Raw genomic sequence first — 20576 nt, 5'->3', positions numbered from 1 at the left:
TTTCTTCATCCATTCAGCCCTTACACAGTGAATCCATTCTAGGCCCTTGTCTCTTCTTTACACTTTCCCTGAGCAACCTCATTGATTACACTGACACACTGAAGAATCTCCACACTGCACCTGGAGCTCTCTCCTAGTTCCCAATCTAGCAGATAAGTGTATTTCCAGAGGCATTTCCACCAACTGGGTACTGAAGGAAAACTGTCTTTCACAGGCGCTTCAGGAATACACAGGAAGCTCTGTTTAACTACTCATGCTCAGGTCTCATCTTCCAAGATTCTGATTTAGTAGATCTAGAGTAGAATCTGAGTGCTAAAAAATTAAAAATTCTGAATGGTTTGGCTGCACCCTCCCTCACTGAGAAAGTCTCTACAGCTCCACACCACCACGCATATTCTTTGGTTTTGATCTACACTTCAAACTTTGAAGTATGTCACTACTTCAAACTTACAACACCTTCTAGCCATGAACTCCTCAGGGTTCATTAAATGAGCAAATACTTTCTCACTTCCATGTCATTCATCAAACTATTAAAATTTCTCATTATTGTCTGCCTGAAAAGAAAATTTTTCTTTTTAAAGACTGCGCTAAATCAGCACGTTTGGAACATCTTCCCTGTACCACACCTCTTCAATGATTGGCAGTTACAGACCTCCTTCTTTTAAAGCTGTTAGTATTTCTATTATAACATGGAACTGTGATGTTTCCCTATTGATAACTATGTATATGCTTAAGTGCTTGTGAAACCGCAGAAGTCAATGACTTAAATTATAATTCTACATGTCCAGAGTCTAATCTATCCATCATTAACCCTTAAATACCCTTATCTATCCATCAGTAACCATGCAAATAATTTTCCCATTTTATAAAGCCAACAACTCTAATAAGACTGATTCCACCTTATTCTATAAATCTTCATCAAATCAACTTAATTATCAAGTGTATGAGTTATTTTGGGGATCTTCTCTAGTACGAAGATGATTCTCAGGACTATAGAATAGCTCTCAGTGTATTAGTAAGGACAAAGTATAATCTCCTCTCACTTAACAATAAAAAACCTTCACATAAGAGAAAGAAGAAGGTAAGACCATGATTATTGTACATTAAGTAGAGACTTAAATATTCAGCTAAAAAGAAGTGTTCAGGGTTATCATTTTCCAAATGTTTCGAGATAGAAAAGACTCCAGGTGACCCTACCAGTGTCACCCCCAGGGCATGTTTATCATCCTTTCTTTCAAATAACTACACACTCACAAAGCATAATTTGTCATTTAAAAATTATTTAAAGTATTTAAAGGCATCAAAACGTGTTAAAACTCATTTGCACCAACTATTTCTGAAGATAAATAATATTTCAAATACCTTGCTTAAGTTGCTTTTCCACTTGCTTGAATAGACCAATAAATCTGATTTGGAATGGGTGGTTATTGCTTGACAATACAGTGACTTTCCAGTCTTTTGTTTTGAATTAAGAAGAGAAAGAGCAACTTTTGTAGGCAAACCAAGTGGATTTGGACTACTGGCGCTTACTGTCCAGTCAGTATAGGCTGAAGTTTTCTGGTCATTCTGAAGCAAATGTAATGTTTTCTGTCTTAACAGATAACACCAGGTAAAGCTGGTTGTGGTCTTCAGGCTAGGGAAAGACAGCTGCTGTGTGTCTTCGGCATCCAACACTGAGAGAGCAGTGGTTGTAGGTTGACTTTGTTCTTGAATGTCCACTTCGTCGTCTTGATTTTTAACCTCTGGAAACTTCCTTTCTTGGTTACTGTCTACATGTTCCAAAGAAAGAAGGTGGGTCTTTTCCGAAGGTGAATTTCTAATTGTAAGATTTAGTGAGGTGGATGGCTTGATGCTTTCAAATTCTTGCAATTCTTTTATAGGTTCTATAACAACAGACTTACAGTGTCCAGATGACAAATTATCAGGTGGTAAAACATCTGTGATATTAACAGTCTCACTACTAATTTCAGGTTGAGAAAAAATACCCTGTTCCAATGTCACACCTTCAAGGGGCTCTGTAGTACAAACCTGCCTCACTAAAACAGGTTTCTTCTGTTTATTAACTTCATCAGCTCTTAAACTCAATGGTTCAAATGGTCTAGTATCTGTTGTACTAATAGCTCCATTTTCCTCTTTAGGTCGCTTTTGGTGCTTTTCCATAGCAATGTCTAAACTATTTGCTGGGGAAAGCATCCTTTTACTTGAAGCTGAAGATTCTTGTTGGGGGGAAAGTCTACCAATAGACATTTTCTGAGTTCCTGGCAAGGGTTCTGATAGAGAATTTTGGCCCATCTCTGGAAAAACATTTTTGCAAACAAATTCTTCCTCTGGATTTGGCAAAGCATTCTGGTAAACTTTTTGCAACTTTGGCAGGGTATTTTGTTCTTCACTGCTTGGCACCACACTACAATTAGCCTGGCAAGTGGACTGGCTGGACAGATCTTGGGTCACAAGGATTTGTGGCAGAGGTGCAACGGTGGCAAAGCAGTATGCTGGAACATTACTCTGCAGGTGCACAGGCAGGGCAAACGATGCTGGCACCTGCTGCACCAGACCACCAAGTGGCCCAAGCTTTGGTGGTGGTGGAGGACATGAATCAGACATGGCACCTACTGATCTGGTTGGTAATGCTAATGAAGTCATTCGACAGTCGGCCCCAAATGGATCTGAAAGAACCTGCTTTGGCAAAGAATGTACAGGATTAGAAGAGCAAGACGGGCTTGAAGTAAAAACCTGACACTGAAGCTGGTACTTGGGAGCAAAGCAGTCTTCACTTTTAGAAGACACACAAATGCTGGAATTTGAATCTGGTTTGACATTCTGTGTAGACACTTGCAGCTGTGCATTTTGGTGGCCAAGGGGTGCATGGATTTGATTTAACAAATTAATACCAAAAAGCTGCTGAGCAGGAAAGATGTTATTTGAGTTGGAATTTGAAGTTTCTGTTTGGAAATCTTGAACTTGAAGGTGGGAGTGTACAGCAGTTGTAGGAAACTCGATGAAGGATGTATTGGTAAGCTGAGATCCCTGCAATGGCACTGCATTCACACCAGGAAGAGCAATAGTTTGGAAAGATAATAAGTTCCCAGGGGAGAGATGACTCTCTGGAACTATGTTTAATGATATCTGTCTTATCAGTGGGCCTCTCCTTCTTTCTAGGAGAGGCACGTGCCCAGTCATGCCCATACCAGAAGGGGATGTTGGAGGCTGTATGTCAACAAGTGACGTCATCTGAGGTGGAGCTATGCTTCCATAGTCGAATGACTTACTTCTGAAATCAGAGACCTCCATGGATGTTTGCATGCAGGTAATTTGTTCTGAGGCAGCACGCCTCATTTCCCGCTGAGTTCCAGGAATGCTAAGTGTACCAGAACCAGCTGGAATCATGAAGAACTCTGTTTTATTGAGAAAAGCTATCTGGGGGGAAGCTTCAGTTTTAGAAACGTCCTCTACATCTAAGGAAGCTGAGAAACTTGAGGTGTGGGAACTGCTCTCCTTACTTAGACTCCTGGACAAAGTGGAATCAAAACTAGACTCAGTTGAGGAATTCTCTATCTCGGCAAGACGGAGCCTCTTCTTTTTGGGTGGCAGTTTCTCCGTTGGCAATTTTGACAATGTTTCACTACGCTGAGGCCAACTGAACTTTTCTGATTTTTCCTGATCAGGTCCTTGGGTTCCAAGGTCCTGATCTGGTTCTTCCGTGACCAGAATTTCTGGGACTTGGATGTTGTGCTGCCGAACAAGTCTCGAGGGCTGTCCTAACACATGCCGTTCACTTGAAATCTTCCGTGAATCTTCCTGAAGTTCTGCTCTAACAGCATTTGACTGTATTTGCTGTTGAGCATTCAGAGAAGTATGACTTTCCTCTTGGGAGATTCCTATCACTTTCAGGGACCCAAGCTTCACTGCTCTACTCAGCTCCGGGAAAGAAATGGGAGAGCCTCTTTCAAAAGACTCAAGCTTGTCAGATGAACTGGGTCTGCTCAGGGAGTTTGTGTGCTGGATAACTGAGATCCCGGTTCCCTGTCTCTTCAGCTCTGTCTTGTCCTGGGCAGCTGAACTTATCTGCTGCTCCATGATGGTAGCCAGCTTCGGATCCATGATCTGGTCGGGACCTCTGGCAACAAGCTGAATTTGGGAGTTTTGCAACCGGATATTTCGATGCTGCTGGTCACCTGTGATGACAATACTATGTTTGGGCAAACTGGAAGCAGAGCCAAGGGTGTTCTGGAACTGAACGCCTTCGGAGCTCTTTGGAGAAGCTCCACTTTCGTTTGGCTGAAGTTCATCATCATCGCCGACACTTTTCATTTTCCTCCTTTTCCTTATCTGGGGCGCCTGTTCCCAGACCCTCGTGGAACCAGCCACTCTGTAGTGTAAAATCTGTGGCTGCGTGCTGCTGGGCACGGAGCTGTGCTCGGGTTCTCTCATGGCAACCTTCGTCTTTGGTCCATGTAACTCTGAACAATAAAACTTTTTATGGTTTTCGAAATTTTCCAGTTTTCTATACCTGTTTCTACAAGTCTCACACTCAAACATTGCCCCTCGCCCTTGATGAGACTTCTTTTTTTCTATTTGCAAGCATGGCGCCAGTGACTTGTTCCTTGCTGCTACAGCTTCGCTAGGGGCACTGCATACTTGATAGCTCTCGTCCAAGGACTGTCCAGTGCTGAGAACATGATTTTCACTTGTTGAAGAGTCTTCTACTGCTGCCTGTCTGACCAGGGTACGAGGATGTCCTCCTTGGGACACAGAAGTGTTGGGTCCTGATACAAAGACATCATCATAGAAAGCGCCAATTTTGTCATCAAATGACTGACTCCCTCTCAGTGGGTGAGGGGGAGGAATTATGTTTGCAGGAACTGCAGAATAACCTGTGGCAGGCATGGAGTTACTTCTCGTAATAGGTAAACAGTCAAGGGAGGGTACAGACAGAAGAAACACTTGCTTTGATTTCTCAGTAGGGGTAAAAGGAGACTTTGGTATATCTGAGCTTGAACTTGTTCTCCGTCCCACTGGTTTTAAATCAAATTGGAAAGAATCCTTAAATATGTATGATTTGGGGGAATCAATACTTCCTCGTCGGGAAAGAGAGGTTCTCCGAGGCTTCACACTATCCAGTTGCTTATCATCTACCAAGGCTTCATTGTCTGAGATAAGCTTTGATATCCGTTCTTCAAGAGTTTTTGTTGCCAAAGGTGGGCGCATCTGTCCTGGTAGTGATGCTTTTTCACCTGTTGGTAATGTAGAAGGTGCTGGTGTATTGATATGTGGTTTAGAGGGCCCATTCTTATTTGAGTCTTGTTCTACTGTGGGTAATGTTCTGGCAAATGGAGTTGGTGGGCTCACTGTTTGATCGGCACTTTCAGAACGTGAAAAGTAACCAGAATCTGTACTTCCTAAACTTCGAGGGCTCAGAAGTTTTCCTTGCAGCTCTTGGGAATAATCAGTAGCCTGCTGTCTTTGTAGTTGGGCATGCACTGTTCCTACATTAGACTCCTGTTTTGCCTCTGGCTGACTCATGCCTCCTTTCTGATGGGACTTTCCATCAGTCTCTAGGGAAGACGTCCAGGCTGAATGTGACAGTACACTGGTAACCTGAAGGTCCTTCTGTTTCTGTGCACTAGAAAGTTCGGGCTTAGAATCCGTAAACTTTGGGCTATCAACTCTTAAAGGGGACATGTTCACAGGATGGACCACAACTTTTGGTAACTCCGTCACAGCTTGTGATTCTGAAGACTTGTCCTGTACTGAAAAGCTACCCGTCATGTGATCTGGATTGCCTGTAATGGAACTTGATTTTGGTAAAGCTTCAGAATTTGATGCCACTGTCACAATCTGCACAGGTTGCAAGTCCAGGGAGCCCGAGCCATTCTGTCTTTCATCAGCAGTGCTCTCATCATCGCTCTCCCCACTGTCTTCCATGTCTGAATGGATACTAAGTGCTTTGGGGGACTCGTGTGACAAGAACAAACCACCAGCATCTGGCTGCAAAACAAGACCCAGTTTGATAGTATGTGCATGGGACTTTTTGTGCTTGTACAGATTACTTTTAGTCTTAAATGAAAATCCACAGGTGACACAGGGATAGGGTCGCTCTCCAGTGTGGGAGCGGATATGCTTCAGAAGTACACTCGGCTTTGCACAAGCTCTACTGCAATACTCACAAATATATTTTCCTTGTTTTTTTGGCTTCTGATCTTTCAGAAGATTGCACATTTGCTCTAGGTTGTGATTCATGACAGAGGTGACAGGAGTTGAATTATGAACTGATGTGGGGGGTGACTGTGTAGAATGGGCTGGACTTATAGACATAGGTGAAGCAGAATCTGTTTGCTGGTTTTGAGGAGTAACCTGAGTTCTACTGGAAGGTGAAACTAGACCTACAGTTGATGTCACTGCTATATGATACACTTGTTCAAGTTTGGTGTTCGCTTGGTTGTGCAGGTCCGTCAGTGATCTTGTGAAAACTGAACACCCTGGAAGCTGTTGATTTTGTTGGTTAGGCTTAGAAACAAAGGGCTCATGTTGATTATAAGAATGAGAAATGGACTGAACTGACGCTTGCTCATTCTTCTGAGCAGCAGATACATGCACTGTGTATGAGGTACAAGAGGACTGTGACTTAGAATCAAATTCTTGTGAAGTCTGATTTGGGGCATCCTTTGAGCTGTTTTTTAATTGAGAGGGGGGTCGTACAGTTTTATTTGGTCTTAGTTTTTCTATCTTAACTGCACAAGATGAGCCCTTTTGTGACAAGGTGCTCAGTTCTGGCTCCATTGCTTTCAGTAAGACATCAAATGCGGTGTTTATATATGAGGAGGAGGGAGGACTACAATTAGAGGAGATACATTCACCATGGTCAGTCCTGGTTTTACTTGACAAAGAACTAGAGTCACATTTTCCATCTAGGGAATTGAACTTGGCAGGGTCAGAGCCTTCTGACCTCCACCTACGCAGTTCAGATGAATGTTGCAGAAACAAGGGCTTCTTTGGGGAGACAGACGCTTCCGTCTTAGAGGCCTCAGCACCTATCCCAGGTGTTTTTCCATTGTGTTTGGTAAACTGCTTGGCGTGTTTCACAGGACTCCAATGCTGTTTTCGGTGAGACTCTGCAGCACCCTGAGGAACAGCGCAAGATGGCTCTTCTGTGTTTTGTTTCTGTTTTGCCTGAAGAGGATTTCTCAGTGGGGATTTTGGTATTTTTTTCAGGTGATTCTCAGCTACAACCTTTTTCCGTTTCACACCTTTAAGTGATTCTGAAGTTCCTTTAATACCGGCCTCTAAGATTTCTGTTTAAAAAAAAACAAAACAAAACATAAATTGGTAAAATGGTACAAACACCAACTATAATCTTTTTGGAAAAAAAAGATTACCATCATGGGGGTGTTATGACCACTGAACAAGGTAGTCTGAGGAAAGCCTATTTTGGATAACACTGTATTCTAACATCTTAAGAATTGTGCGAATCAAAACTTATTAAAGCAATTGCAAAAAGATGGCAGTGTACATTTCTAGAATCTGTGTTCCTCTCTTGACCTCTACTCACCAAGAGCTTGGAACCAGATCTTTGCAAACTAAATGATCCCCCCCTTCATTCTCACAGCTGAGGACTGTGTCCACACAACAGCCTGAGAGAGCTGCCCCCAAAATAAGAAAAGTCCGCTTCTTAATGCACGGTATTTGACTGTCTTATCACATTTAGTATCTTTTAAAGCAAACTTCTTAGAAAACTCTTAAACATTATTATTCAATCTATGCAATACTGATTCTCTTATGAGAAAATGGTCTACTACATAATTTTTAGAGTAAATGTACATTTATCATATCTCAAGATAATCATGAGACATTAACTGAGAGAACCATGAAGCATTGCTTTATGATAATTATATTAATGAACAGGAAAATATGAAAGTAAAATAAGCCATTTAATTTGTGTCTCTTCACTAACAAAATTAAAAAGTCATAATGTTGTAATATCTCTCAGTTAAAAAAAAAAGGCACCAATTTACCTGAACAAAATATTCAATGGCTATGTTTCTTTGTCATTAATGATAGATAGTAGGTAGGAGGTATGTATATAGAGTTTACTGCATAAGAGATGAAACCACCTCCATTTCTGGCTGTGTTAAAAATAAATCATCATTTAAATAATATCAACAACCCACAATTTCTGGCAACTACTATATTTTTGAGCAATAATTACTTGCCATAATTTAATCTGTTTCCATTTGTTGAGTCCTTGAGCACTTAAACAAAAATTATTCAAATTTATGTTACTTATTTGTAGAAGAGCCAAGTATTCTAATTTCTCATTATTTTCAAATAGCAGTTGCAAGGCACATATTTGAAATTCATATTAGACCAAAATGTCTATACTGTAATACCCACTTTGCATTTACTGAAGATAAAATTTACATAAAATAAAAATATATTCTAGTGGCCTTGTGACAGTTTATGTGCTGTCATATATTTGTTTAATGAAAAAATATATACTAATCTGTTACACATACAAATACCCACCATAATCAGAAGGACAAAAAAAAGTGGCAAGGGTGGGGTGCTATAACTACAATATTTCAGCTAAAGAATAAAGTATCTGCACTGCTGCTGTCTTTACAAAATGCTGTTTTCCCACTGCTTTTCTCTCTTTCAGATGAATAGAGTTAATATGTGCTTTCATCTTTATCTTTTTTGCCTTTGCTTTCTCTAGAATTATCTAAAGCTTTTCCTTTATGTCAATAATTAGATTTCTAAGCCATTAAGTTCCTTACTGTTTCAAATTTATTTGTTAGTTTTGGACGGATGTTGTTTTGTTCTCATTTTGTTCCCTTAGTTCCATATTTCCCATTTCATCTAATTTTATTGTCTCATATTATGTTTGAGCTTTTGCTTTAATAAATTTATGATCTTGTTAAGTTCTATGAAAAAAGCTTTTGTTTCTCAGGTAATATTTTCCTTAAGGCTGAACTTTTGGTTCGTCTTTTCATGCTGTCTCTGTTTTCAACTGCCTGAGATCATCGGAAATGACAAGGGGTGGCATTCAACTGAGAATATGTTCCTAAAAGTCTTTTTCTAGGTTGAATTTATTTATTCTTCTAAGATTTTGTTGGATCTCTTTTAACATGGTTCACTCTCCTTGTTTAAGGGATAAAGCCCATTCCACCATGGGTGGTTAGGGGTGAGGATGAACTGGGATGTTGAATCAGTCTGTACATTCAAAGACTTGTTATTGCTATTGTTGTTAGGAGGTGAAAGGATGGTGGAAGGGATAAGAGAGAAAGAGAGAGATGTAGAAACAGGGAGGGTACCAGGCACATAAATGAACATTGCACTATCATTCTAGAGGTGACGGAAACCAAGCTGCATGCCTCACCACTGATTGTCAGTCTTCTTCCTTGGTTCTTAAGATTTGGGATGTGAGTGTACAGAGTGGGTAGCTAAACCACCTGGCTAGGAATTAAAGAGAGAAGTGTCCTCTTGGGAACCAATGCCCTAAACTAGAAGGGGAAGACTCTTGGGTCTTCAGAGAAAGATACACACGGGGAAGTGTTTTAAATTCACCTTGATTAATTTCATACCTATTTAGAGAGTGACTAGAGTTATTTTCTCCTGCCCCCTTCCTTATCTACAGAAAATAGCACAATCATCACACAATGTGATGTGACTATATCTACAACATCTAGCCTCAAGTTACCACAGGCCACTGAGTTTAAAGGATGTATAGACCAGAATGCCTCAAAGCTGAAATATAGTCGGTGGAGGCAGGTGGGAGGAGAGCAGCTATGTATTTACCATTAGCACTTGAGCTTTTCAATAATTTTAAGGCACTTCGTTTTTATGGGAGACTGACAGAAAAATTAACTAGAGGAAGCAGAAGAAAGATAAAACCATGCAACAAGTGATAGAAAACAGCCCAAGAAGGGTGCCCCTTTAATATGCTATGCTCATGCCCCTTCAACTAGTGGACAGGCCCAACCTCTGCCTTACAGAATGGACACTGCTTCATATTTACCACCTTATCATTTCATGGATGCTTTAAAAAAATAAAACCACAGCAATACTAGGGTTGAACCAGCCTGGTACACATAACCCTCCATGTAGAAGAAGACATACAACCCTCCTTCCCTATGCAGTAAGAACACACAATCAGATTGGAAAGCAGGTGGGAAAGGTTCAAAACAGAAAGCAATCAACTGCTGAAAATTACATTCTGGTCAGTGTGACACTCAAATGGCTGAGAGGCAGGCAGACACTCTGAGATATCAACATGTCAGAAGTCCAGTTAGGAGTTCGTTTAACACACAAATCACTCAGGAACAGAACCAAAATGGGCAGTGTTGCCACTGTCAGAATTTTCTGACTTGTTGGACTTCATAAAAAAGCTAGAGCTCGCCATCAGGTTGGCAGTTGGCAAAAGTGTGAAAAGATTAGAGAGACCAACTAGTTGGAGGAAGGTTAATGGTCAGGGAAATAGGAGCTGAAGTTGCTAGGTTCTCTGTGTTTAAGGCAGTGGCCTTTCATTTTCTCCCGCACACGCCTAATCATTATTAGGGCTCCTATATTTTTTAAAGGAAAGCATCAAGGAGTTTAGATAGCACTCCCAGCTGGTTTCCAGAATTACTTCTAGAGAATAACATGGAAAAGAACAAGCAACTTGGCATTGGCTGGTTGGCTCAGTGGGTGGAGCGTTGCCACTGCGTGTGAATGTCCTGGGTTCAATTCCCAGTCAAGGCACATAGGAGAAGCAACCATCTGCTTCTCTCCCTCTCCTGCTCTCCCTTTTCTCTCTCTACCTATCTTGTAGCCAACGGCTCAAATGGTTTGAGCGCTGGCCCTGAGCACTGTAGATAGCTCAGCTGATTTGAGCAATGGCCCTAAATGGGGTTGCCAGATGGATCCCAGTCAGGGCAGATGTGGGAGTCTATCTTTCCCTCTTCTCATTTAAAAAATAAAATAAAGTACAATAAAATAAAAATGAGCAATTTTTCTGTCTCAGGAGAGACTCTGACTTGCCATTTAAGTGTGACAAAGAATACTGTCCAGGTTGGTAGAAGCCATGGTAAACTACTACCTACTAATGTGTTTAAAATCCTACCTTGATTGAAGGTGAATCTCTTTTTAAGCTTTACTTAGAGACACATCAGTGTGAAAGACTTGAGATCTCTTTTGGGTCTTGAGAACATAAGGACTTCCTGTTCTCTAACAATTGAGAACATACTGGGTCAGAGAGTCAAAGAGATCAGAAGCAGGGAGGCCATTTACAAGGCATTTCAGTAGCTTGTGCAAGAGTTAAAAATGCTACTTTGAACTCAGATAGTAACAGTGGGCCTCTTGGATGATTCAAAGTAAAAAAGTTTGAAAAAGGGTTGCCAAAGATTTTCCTGTCTTTATTAGGAGAACTGAGCTACTTTGAGAGGGGAAAAAAAATTAATTCACTTTCCATTCCACCAAATCTCAAGCTCAGTAGATATGCATAGAATTATAAATTGGGGCTGCAAATCCAGGACAAGAAATTTTCAGTAGGGAAATGGTTAGGCTAATTATGGCATAGCCACTTAACGAAACATTATACCCATTTAAATAATTATGGAGATTAAATATTAATATAAAAATTTTAACATATTAAATACACTTGCATATTCTTTTCTTTTCATAGAAAAGTCTGGGCTAGAGGCACAGATCTGAGAGTACACAGTGAGAGCTGTTTTTGTAAAAGTACATAAATGACAAGAAACATTTGCTAATGAGAGAATTTTCCAAGTAAAAGAAACTAAGGGATGAATTTATTAGGCAAGCTAATGATGCAAATCATCACATCAGGAGAAATTAATTAGAACTTTACATGACCATTTTAAATAAGGTTAAATTATACTTAATAAAATTCAACATCTATACCTTATTGTAAAAAAATAAAAATAGCTCAGTTTGCTTCAGAATTTAGAAACTTAAAAATAGTGTTGCTCCTACTCTAACAATAAAAAAGGCCAGAAACATCACAAAAATCAAACGTCTCTTGAGCCTATCAAAGCCAAAGCCATAGGGCAGCCACACAACCTGAACTCCATGGAGGGACATGTGGATTGGCTCAACTGGGGCTGAGCAGGGCAGAAGATGTGGAGGCAGACAGAGCAGCCATGCAAATTAATGAGAAAGTATCACCTAAAATTGTAACAGACTGCTGGCAGCGGGATAAGCCTGTTCTCAGACATGAGGAAGTTCACACTCACTCTTAGGCTCTTTTCAGTAGGCCTCCAGCAGATGTTCACACAGGGGACAAGGAGGGAGACCAGGGAGAGCAGTTCTCCACGTGCAGCACGCTGGCTGCCACTGTGGAAAAGGCACAAAGCCCCAAGGCCTGCCTGAACTATTCTCTCATATGAAGCAAAAGCATTGAGCTTTAAGCTGCGGAGGACAGAAGATTTGCAGATTTGATACTCATATGGCATGGGTAAAACCCACTGTGGCTTGGAAAAGGGTGAACACTCTCTATCTGAACAGAGACAGGAAACTGTCCTAAGACCACAATCCCATACCAACAAAATGAGAAGTGTTCTACCATGGGTGAGGGCAGGAAACATACCGAGAATAAAAAACAAACAAACAAAAAACAGACTACAGCCAACTTCTCAACTGACACTATGGAGTGACAGTTTTACACTATACATAGAGAAAAAATAAACTGCTAACCCAGAATTCTATGTTGAAAAAGAATAGCTTTCAAAAATGAAGGCAAATCAGACTCAGAGAAACAAAAGCTGAGAGAATTCATATTCTGGCAAACCTGTACTGAAATGTTAAAATTTTACTTTGGATCAACACATATAAATCAAGACCTGTGAAAATGATAATAAAAGGAAACTTAAAGTAATTTAAATTTTTATAAATTTCACCACTTTAAAGCATAATGCAGCGTAAAGCTGCACTGTCCCATGGAGTAACATGAAAGGTAAAATAACGGCCCTGCGCAATGTCCACACTCTATGCCCCATAACCCGGGGCTATCACCTATGGTGGCAAAGGGGGCTCGGTAGACTGATAGGGTTATAAACAATAAACCGGGGAGACAATTCTAGATTATCAGAGAACCCCTTTAAATTTAATCAACAACAACAAAAAAAGAAGCAACACCATGGGTGGGTACCAGAATAAGTTTGATGATTCAATGTAAGAAATAAAACCACAAAGAACTAGGAAAATATGAATATTTTGCTAATCTCAAGAGAGGAAATATGTTTCCTAAGCAAAAAAGCAAATAAAAATACTCATTTGGATATATAAAAATTACACACTCTGAGTATATATATATATATATAACCTTTTAATTTAAAAAAGCAATAACAACATCTAAGGCCACAGATTGACATTTTTAATATATAAAGACCTTCTATAAAGGACTTCTTTAAGTAGTGAATAATTAAGAAATTCAAACAATCCTCCTCTCAGGACAGCAGAATAGTTAAACAAAATATAAATATTACCATCTTGAAGGCATTGAAACACTAAGAAAACAGTGAAAGACACTGGGCCAAAATACAAGAGAGAATAAAAGTCCAAAATATGAGATTGGCATTTGGGGCTCCTTTGCTCAGGGAGAGATTGCTTATCCATCAGAGAGAGATTGCTTATCCAGAAGAAATCAGCTTGGAGGCTGAGCAGTGCTTTTGACAGTCTAAAGGAGCTGATGGCATAAATGATCAAATTCAGGGCATGCCATGCTCAGGGTCTCTATGAAAACCTACATGTTTTCAGCTGAGAGCCTGAAGGACTTCATTCTAGGAGTCAGAGAGAAATGGATGTAGACCAAGCTACATGTGCACTGCAACTCACATCCAATGGCGCAAAAAATCACAAACCCCCAAAACTGGAGAAGTTGATACTGGATTGCTAGTCCTCCTTGGAGCCTGGCAGAAACAAATTAAAATTTTATCTGGAGAATGATATCATCAATTTAGGCTTCAAACCATTTTGATAATTTTTCAAATAGAACATCTAGCTCATATTTCAAAGATAACCAGATACCTGAGGAAAAAATTCCATAGGAAAGAACCAACATTACAAACAGATTAATGCTTTCAATATGTTAGAATTAATATACAGAGACTTTAAAATAAATGTGCTTATTTTGTTCAAAGACAAGCATATTGAAAAGCCCAGAGAATTGTAAATGATAAAAGAGAGATAGCATACTTGAAAAGCCAAATATAAATTACAGAACTGAAAAAATTTAGAAATCGATGGATAGATTTAAGTTTAAAACAGGTGAAAATGATAGTAAACTAAGAGATAAGTAAAAAAAAAAAAAAAGAGAGAATAAAGTACTAGGAGACAACAACATGCAAAATCCAGAAGCAACTTTCTGATACAAAGAAGGTAAACTGCATTAGGTTGGAACTAGAATCTTAGGAGTAAGGAGGTAAAAAACTGGCATAAGGTCTAAAAACTTCCAAAATAATGAAACACATGAATCTACAGATTCAAAAGTACTATCAGCCATAAGCAAGTTACAGAAAAATCATATCTATACATATCACTGGAAAACTGCCAAAGTCAGTAACCAGACTAAAAATCACAAAAGTATCAGAAAAATATATTCATAATAAAAAGACAAATTATCTTCAAATGAGCAATTATACTTAAATTGATATCTCAAAGGCAAAAAAGTGCTCAAGAAAATATATTGCCAAACTAGAATTCTATGCTGTTTTGCTCAACAAAAGAATTTTTCAAAAATAAAAATATTATTTTTAACAACTGATACTTGAAATTATTTGTCACAACAGAACTTGCTCTAATAGAAAACTAAAAACTATTCTTCAAGTAAAATAGAATTCTAGTGGAAAATTAGAATTAAAATGAGTTTCCAGATAGGAAACTAGAGATATAAGATGAAATAAGTAAAATGGGCACACACATACATATAAATATATATATGTGATTAAATCAAAATGAGTAGCAACTGTATGTAAAATAACAAAGCATACAGAATTAAAATACATGATAATAAGAGCATGAAAGTCAAAGGCAGGATAAATAGATGAAAGAGAGATGAATAATGCAATGATGAAGAACCTGAGAGCCTGCAGTCAGCATATAGTACAACAGCAACCTCCGAGAACACCATGCCTCACTAAACATATATCAAGTACAAGATTAGAGCAGGTCTTGGAACACAAATGAAATATAAGTTAAGTATGACTGAGGATGATCAAGTTAGGTTTCAACAGCATTGTTAATATTCCTAATGAAAGAATACACTGAAAAAACATCAGAACTAAACAGTGATCCTGAACAATAACTTTAACCCTGAAAAGGCAAGAATAGAATATAAATGGAGTTTGAAGTCAACTCTCATCCAGAGTAAGACCAAAACTCATTTAATTTTAAAAAGGCAAGAGATATAACATTAAATTTTTATAACATACTAGGTAATAAAGTACATTTAAAAATACTGTTCAAAATAAATAGTAAAATAATTATGGGGTCAGAATTCAGAATTCACCATTAACAGGCTATAATGTATATCCGTTTAACTCAGAAAACAGAAAAAGGAAATGTAGTAGAATAAGACATACTACATTTTACAACTTGCAAAACTGTTATTACACATATCAAGTTTCCAAAAAGTTTTAAACATGATAGAACTGGAGTACAGAGATGGCACTGGAGACTCCTACTACCTCTCATCAAAATCATGCACAGGTATTATTCTCATCCAAATAAACTTGTAATAAAGTATTTGACACAAAAGAAGATCAAGATCAAATAGCAAATTAAGAAGCCAATAAAAAACAGCTCATTCAATAACTGAAAATAAAAGATCAAAATCTAGCAGTATAAATAAAACAGGTACTAAAATATTTGTACAATAAATCAAAGCATATTAATACTCTAGAACAGTTTATATATAAAAATTTGCTAGGCAGTCAGTATGACTTCAGAGAAATAATTAGACTGTGAGAATAAAATTAAAACAAAAATAAAGTCAGAAATAAATCATATTGAAAAATATTTGAAGTATATAGTAATTAACATTTATCTTTGAAAATTTTAATTAAATTGCAACAATATTAGAACAAAAATGGCTAAACCAGTATTTAAGCATTTACTTTCTATAATACTAAAAAGTGAGTAACTTGTATTTAAGCTTCAGTGAAACTAAATTTTAATACTCTTCTAATAAAAAAATATTTGATATTTTGTAATGTTTATAAGAGCTGACATTCTGATATGTTCTATGTATCAGAATAAAAATAAAAAATTATTTAAAATAGGCTGAACACTAAAGAATATTAATTTAACATAAAAAATTAGATCCTTAAGAAATGACATTGAGTCACACATATATTTTCCTGCTAAAAGAGTTGCAAAAATGCTGACTCTACCTTATTAAAAAAAAAAAGATTAAAAAGCTGAAGGAATTAAGCAAAAACAAAAGACAAATGAAAATCCTCATCACACAGACAACAGTATGATGATTACTAGAGGGGAGGTTGGGGGAGGTGGAAGAGGGTCAAGGGGATAAATGGTGACTAAAGGAGACGACTTGGGGTGATGAACACACAATGCAATATACAGATGAAGTATTATAGAATTGTGCACCTGAAATCTGGATAATTTTATTAACTAATGTCACCCCAATAAAGTCAATAAAAATTTTTTAAAGGAGATAAAACAGTTGTTTCAAATATATTTAACTGTATCTTCAAATAATCCCTTTCTTGATTACTTAAGAAAATAATTTTGAACAATTTTTTAAAAAATGTTGATTTTAGAGAGAGAGAGAGACAAACAAAAACATTGATTAGTTCCTATATGTGCCTTGGCCAGGGACTGGACTGGCAACCTCTGCGCTACGAAGTAATGCTCCATGATGCTCTAACCAACTTAGCTATCTGGCCAGGGCTAGACAACATTTTGCTCTTTTGTAGGAACTGTAGTGTTTTAAAAAATTTTATAGCTAGCTGTATTTTCTTTCAAAGAAAGCAATTCCATTGGGCCTTATCTTTGTTTCTTCATGGATAGAGAATCTAATATAGAATATCTTTTATCAATTATATAACAATGTCCAGTCTATTTGTTTTGAAAGTCTAAATCATTTGTACATGAAAGTTTTATACATAAATTTTCTCCTCCTCTGGGGTATTACACAGGACCAGAAGAGCTATCTCAGAGAAGTAAAATTTTTGTTATGGATCATTCTAATTTCATTGCATTGTGGTCAGAAAACAAACTTTTGTATTGTTTTAGTCCTCTTAAATTTATTGAAAAATTGTCTATGGCTTATTGTGGAAAATAGTCCATGTACACTGAAAAATGTGTATTTTGCTGCTGGTAGGTGCAATGTTCCATAAATGCCCGTTAGGTCTAATTGGCTTATTTTGTTAAGTCTTTTATTTCTTTGTGGATCATCTGCCTACTTGTTCCATCCATTCCTGAAAGTGGTATACTGAAGTCTCCAATTGTTCTGTTGAATTGTCTATTTCTACCTTCATTTCTATCCCTTTGCTTCATGTTTTTGGGGCTCTGTTGTTAGGTGGATATATGTTTATAACTGTTATATCTTCTTGATAAATTGATTCTGACTCTTGTTTCATTAGAAAATGCCCTCTGTATGTGGAGTAACATATTTAAGATTTTTAAAAGATTTTATTTATTCATTTTGAGGGAGAGGGGAGAGGGAAGACGGGAGAGGAAGAGGGGAGGAGCAGGAAGCATCAACTCCCATATGTGCCTTGACCAGGCAAGCCCAGATTTTCGAACCACTGACCTCAGCATTCTAGGTCAAAGCTTTATCCACTGTGCCACCAAAGTCAGGTGCCAGTAACATATTTTAAGGTCTCTTTTGTCTGATATTAGCATAGCTATGTAAGCTTTCTTATGCTTGTTGTTTGCATAACATCATTTTCCAACCTTTTACTTTCAATCTAGTAGTGTCTTAAAATCTAAAGTTTCAGTATAGACAACATATAGTTGAATCTTGTTTTTAAATCCAGTACAACTTGTACTTTTTGATTTATTTAATTCATTCACATGTAATATTACTGACAATTGAATTTAGCTCTGCCATTTTACTTCTTGTTTTTGATATATCTTGGTGTCTTTTTGTTCCTATACTTCTCCTTTACTGCTTTATTTTACATGAAGTATTTTCTAATAAAACATTCTAATTTCTTTAATGATTTTTTTTACTAATTTTTTAGTTACCATATTTCTCCATGTATAAGACACACCTTTTTCCCAAAAAATTTGGAGTCCAAAAACTGGGTGCGTCTTATACAGTGGTTGTAGATTTTTTACTTGCATTTCCTGCTTTCTCACGCTTGTTTTTGTACTCACTGTTGAACACAGTGAGTGATATGTCATCAGACACAGATGATGACAAGCTAATGAATGAGTTTTGATACTGATGACAGCTGTATAAATTTTATGATGAGTAAAATTTATGTTTAATAATTCCAAATTTCGGGCCCGCAAATTAAGGTGTGTCTTATACATGGGAGTATCTTATATATGGGGAAATGTCATATTTCCTCTGTAGTGCTCTAAGGTTTACCTTACATTTTAACTTACCAGAATCTACATCAGATTTATACTAACTTAACACCAGTGAGACATGAAAATGTTACACCTTAATAGCCCGATTCTCTTTCCCTTTTTTGTGGTATTACACATACCATATCTACAAATGCCACACTATAACACTACATTGTTATAATTATTATTTTATATAACTTATGCCTTTTAAATATGCTACTAAGACTCCTGACCTACCTGGGCTTTTCTTGTTCTCCCCACCTCGTTTCTCCCTTTGTCTAGGATCTCTCATCTTTGCCCAGTCTTTTTCTATATTTCTTTCACAGTCTTTCCCCTAGTTTCTAAAGTTTTATGTTTTATAATCTAATAAAATTGAAAAATCCCCTAAAAATAAAAAAATAAAGATGTCAGGAAGAGAAGGAGAGCAAGTAAATACTTTGAGCATTTGATATGTTAACTTCTTATTTAACCTTTAAATAAGCACCTCACAGAGAGTGGTAAGAAATCATCTACTTCAAGACAGATCTTCTGTGGCTATTTTCCATAGGTTAACAAAGTAAGTAAAAGAGAGTGACTAATTATGATGAGGAATTATGAAATAAGTACACTTTCAATTTTAAAACTTGTTCTAATGTCTTATAATGTGGTTTGGTCAAAAATAGTCAGTTTAAGAAGCAAAAGATAATAATAATCTGAATATTGCTAACAAGATAGCTGACACAAATTAAACCAAATAATCTGATGTATTTTTTCAGGTTTAAGATCACATGGTATATGGGATGCAGCAAAAGCAGTGATAAGAGGGAAGTTCATATCACTTCAGGCATATATGAACAAACAAGAGAGAGCCCAAGTGAACCACTTAACTTCACACCTTAAGGAACTAGAAAAAGAAGAACAAAGACAACCCAAAAACAGCCGAAGAAAGGAGATAATAAAAATCAGAGCAGAAATAAATGAAATAGAGAACACAAAAACTATAGAAAAATTTAATAGAACAAGGAGCTGGTTCTTTGAAAAGATCAACAAAATTGACAAACCCTTGGCAAGACTTACCAAGGAAAAGAGAGAAAGAACTCATATAAACAAAATCCAAAATGAAAGAGGAGAAATCACCATGGACACCGTAGATATACAAAGAATTATTGTAGAATACTATGAAAAACTTTATGCCACTAAATTCAACAACCTAGAAGAAATGGATAAATTCCTAGAACAATACAACCTTCCTAGACTGAGTCAAGAAGAAGCAGAAAGCCTAAACAGACCTATTAGTAGAGAAGAAATAGAAAAAACCATTAAAAACCTCCCCCAAAATAAAAGTCCAGGGCCTGACGGCTATAGCAGCGAATTTTATCAAACATTCAAAGAAGACTTGGTTCCTATTCTACTGAAAGTCTTCCAAAAAATTGAAGAAGCAATACTTCCAAACACATTTTATGAGGCCAACATAACCCTCATACCAAAACCAGGCAAGGATGGCACAAAAAAAGAAAACTACAGACCAGTATCTCTAATGAATACAGATGCTAAAATACTAAACAAAATACTAGCAAATCGAATACAACAACATATTAAAAAAAGAATACATCATGATCAAGTGGGATTCATCCCAGAATCTCAAAGATGGTTCAACATACGTAAAACAGTAAACGTAATACACCAAATCAACAAAACAAAGAACAAAAACCACATGATCTTATCAATAGATGCAGAAAAGGCTTTCGATAAAATACAACACAATTTTATGTTTAAGATTCTCAACAAAATGGGTATAGAAGGAAAATATCTCAACATGATAAAGGCCATATATGATAAACCATCAGCTAACATCATATTAAATGGCACTAAACTGAAGGCTTTCCCCCTTAAATCAGGAACAAGACAGGGTTGTCCACTCTCTCCACTCTTATTTAATGTGGTACTAGAGGTTCTAGCCAGAGCGCTCAGACAGGACAAAGAAATAAAAGGCATCCATATCGGAAAAGAAGAAGTAAAGGTATCACTTTTTGCAGAGGATATGATCCTATACATCGAAA

General features: G+C 37.3%; 1 protein-coding gene across 4 annotated transcripts in view; it reads right to left on the bottom strand.

The window, feature by feature from the left end:
• HIVEP1 (HIVEP zinc finger 1) overlaps positions 1-20576 on the bottom strand; it is a 173516-nt gene that overhangs the window by 53798 nt on the left and 99142 nt on the right. For all 4 annotated transcript variants that reach the window (XM_066377073.1, XM_066377074.1, XM_066377072.1 and 1 more), the window contains exon 4: positions 1363-7292. In XM_066377073.1, coding sequence (XP_066233170.1) covers positions 1363-7292 — 5930 coding nt within the window. The remainder of the gene's footprint in view (positions 1-1362; positions 7293-20576) is intronic.

Source organism: Saccopteryx leptura, chromosome 3, assembly GCF_036850995.1.
Source record: "Saccopteryx leptura isolate mSacLep1 chromosome 3, mSacLep1_pri_phased_curated, whole genome shotgun sequence".
In the NCBI taxonomy this organism is placed as follows: Eukaryota; Metazoa; Chordata; class Mammalia; order Chiroptera; family Emballonuridae; genus Saccopteryx; species Saccopteryx leptura.
This window is presented reverse-complemented; position numbering and strand designations above follow the sequence as displayed.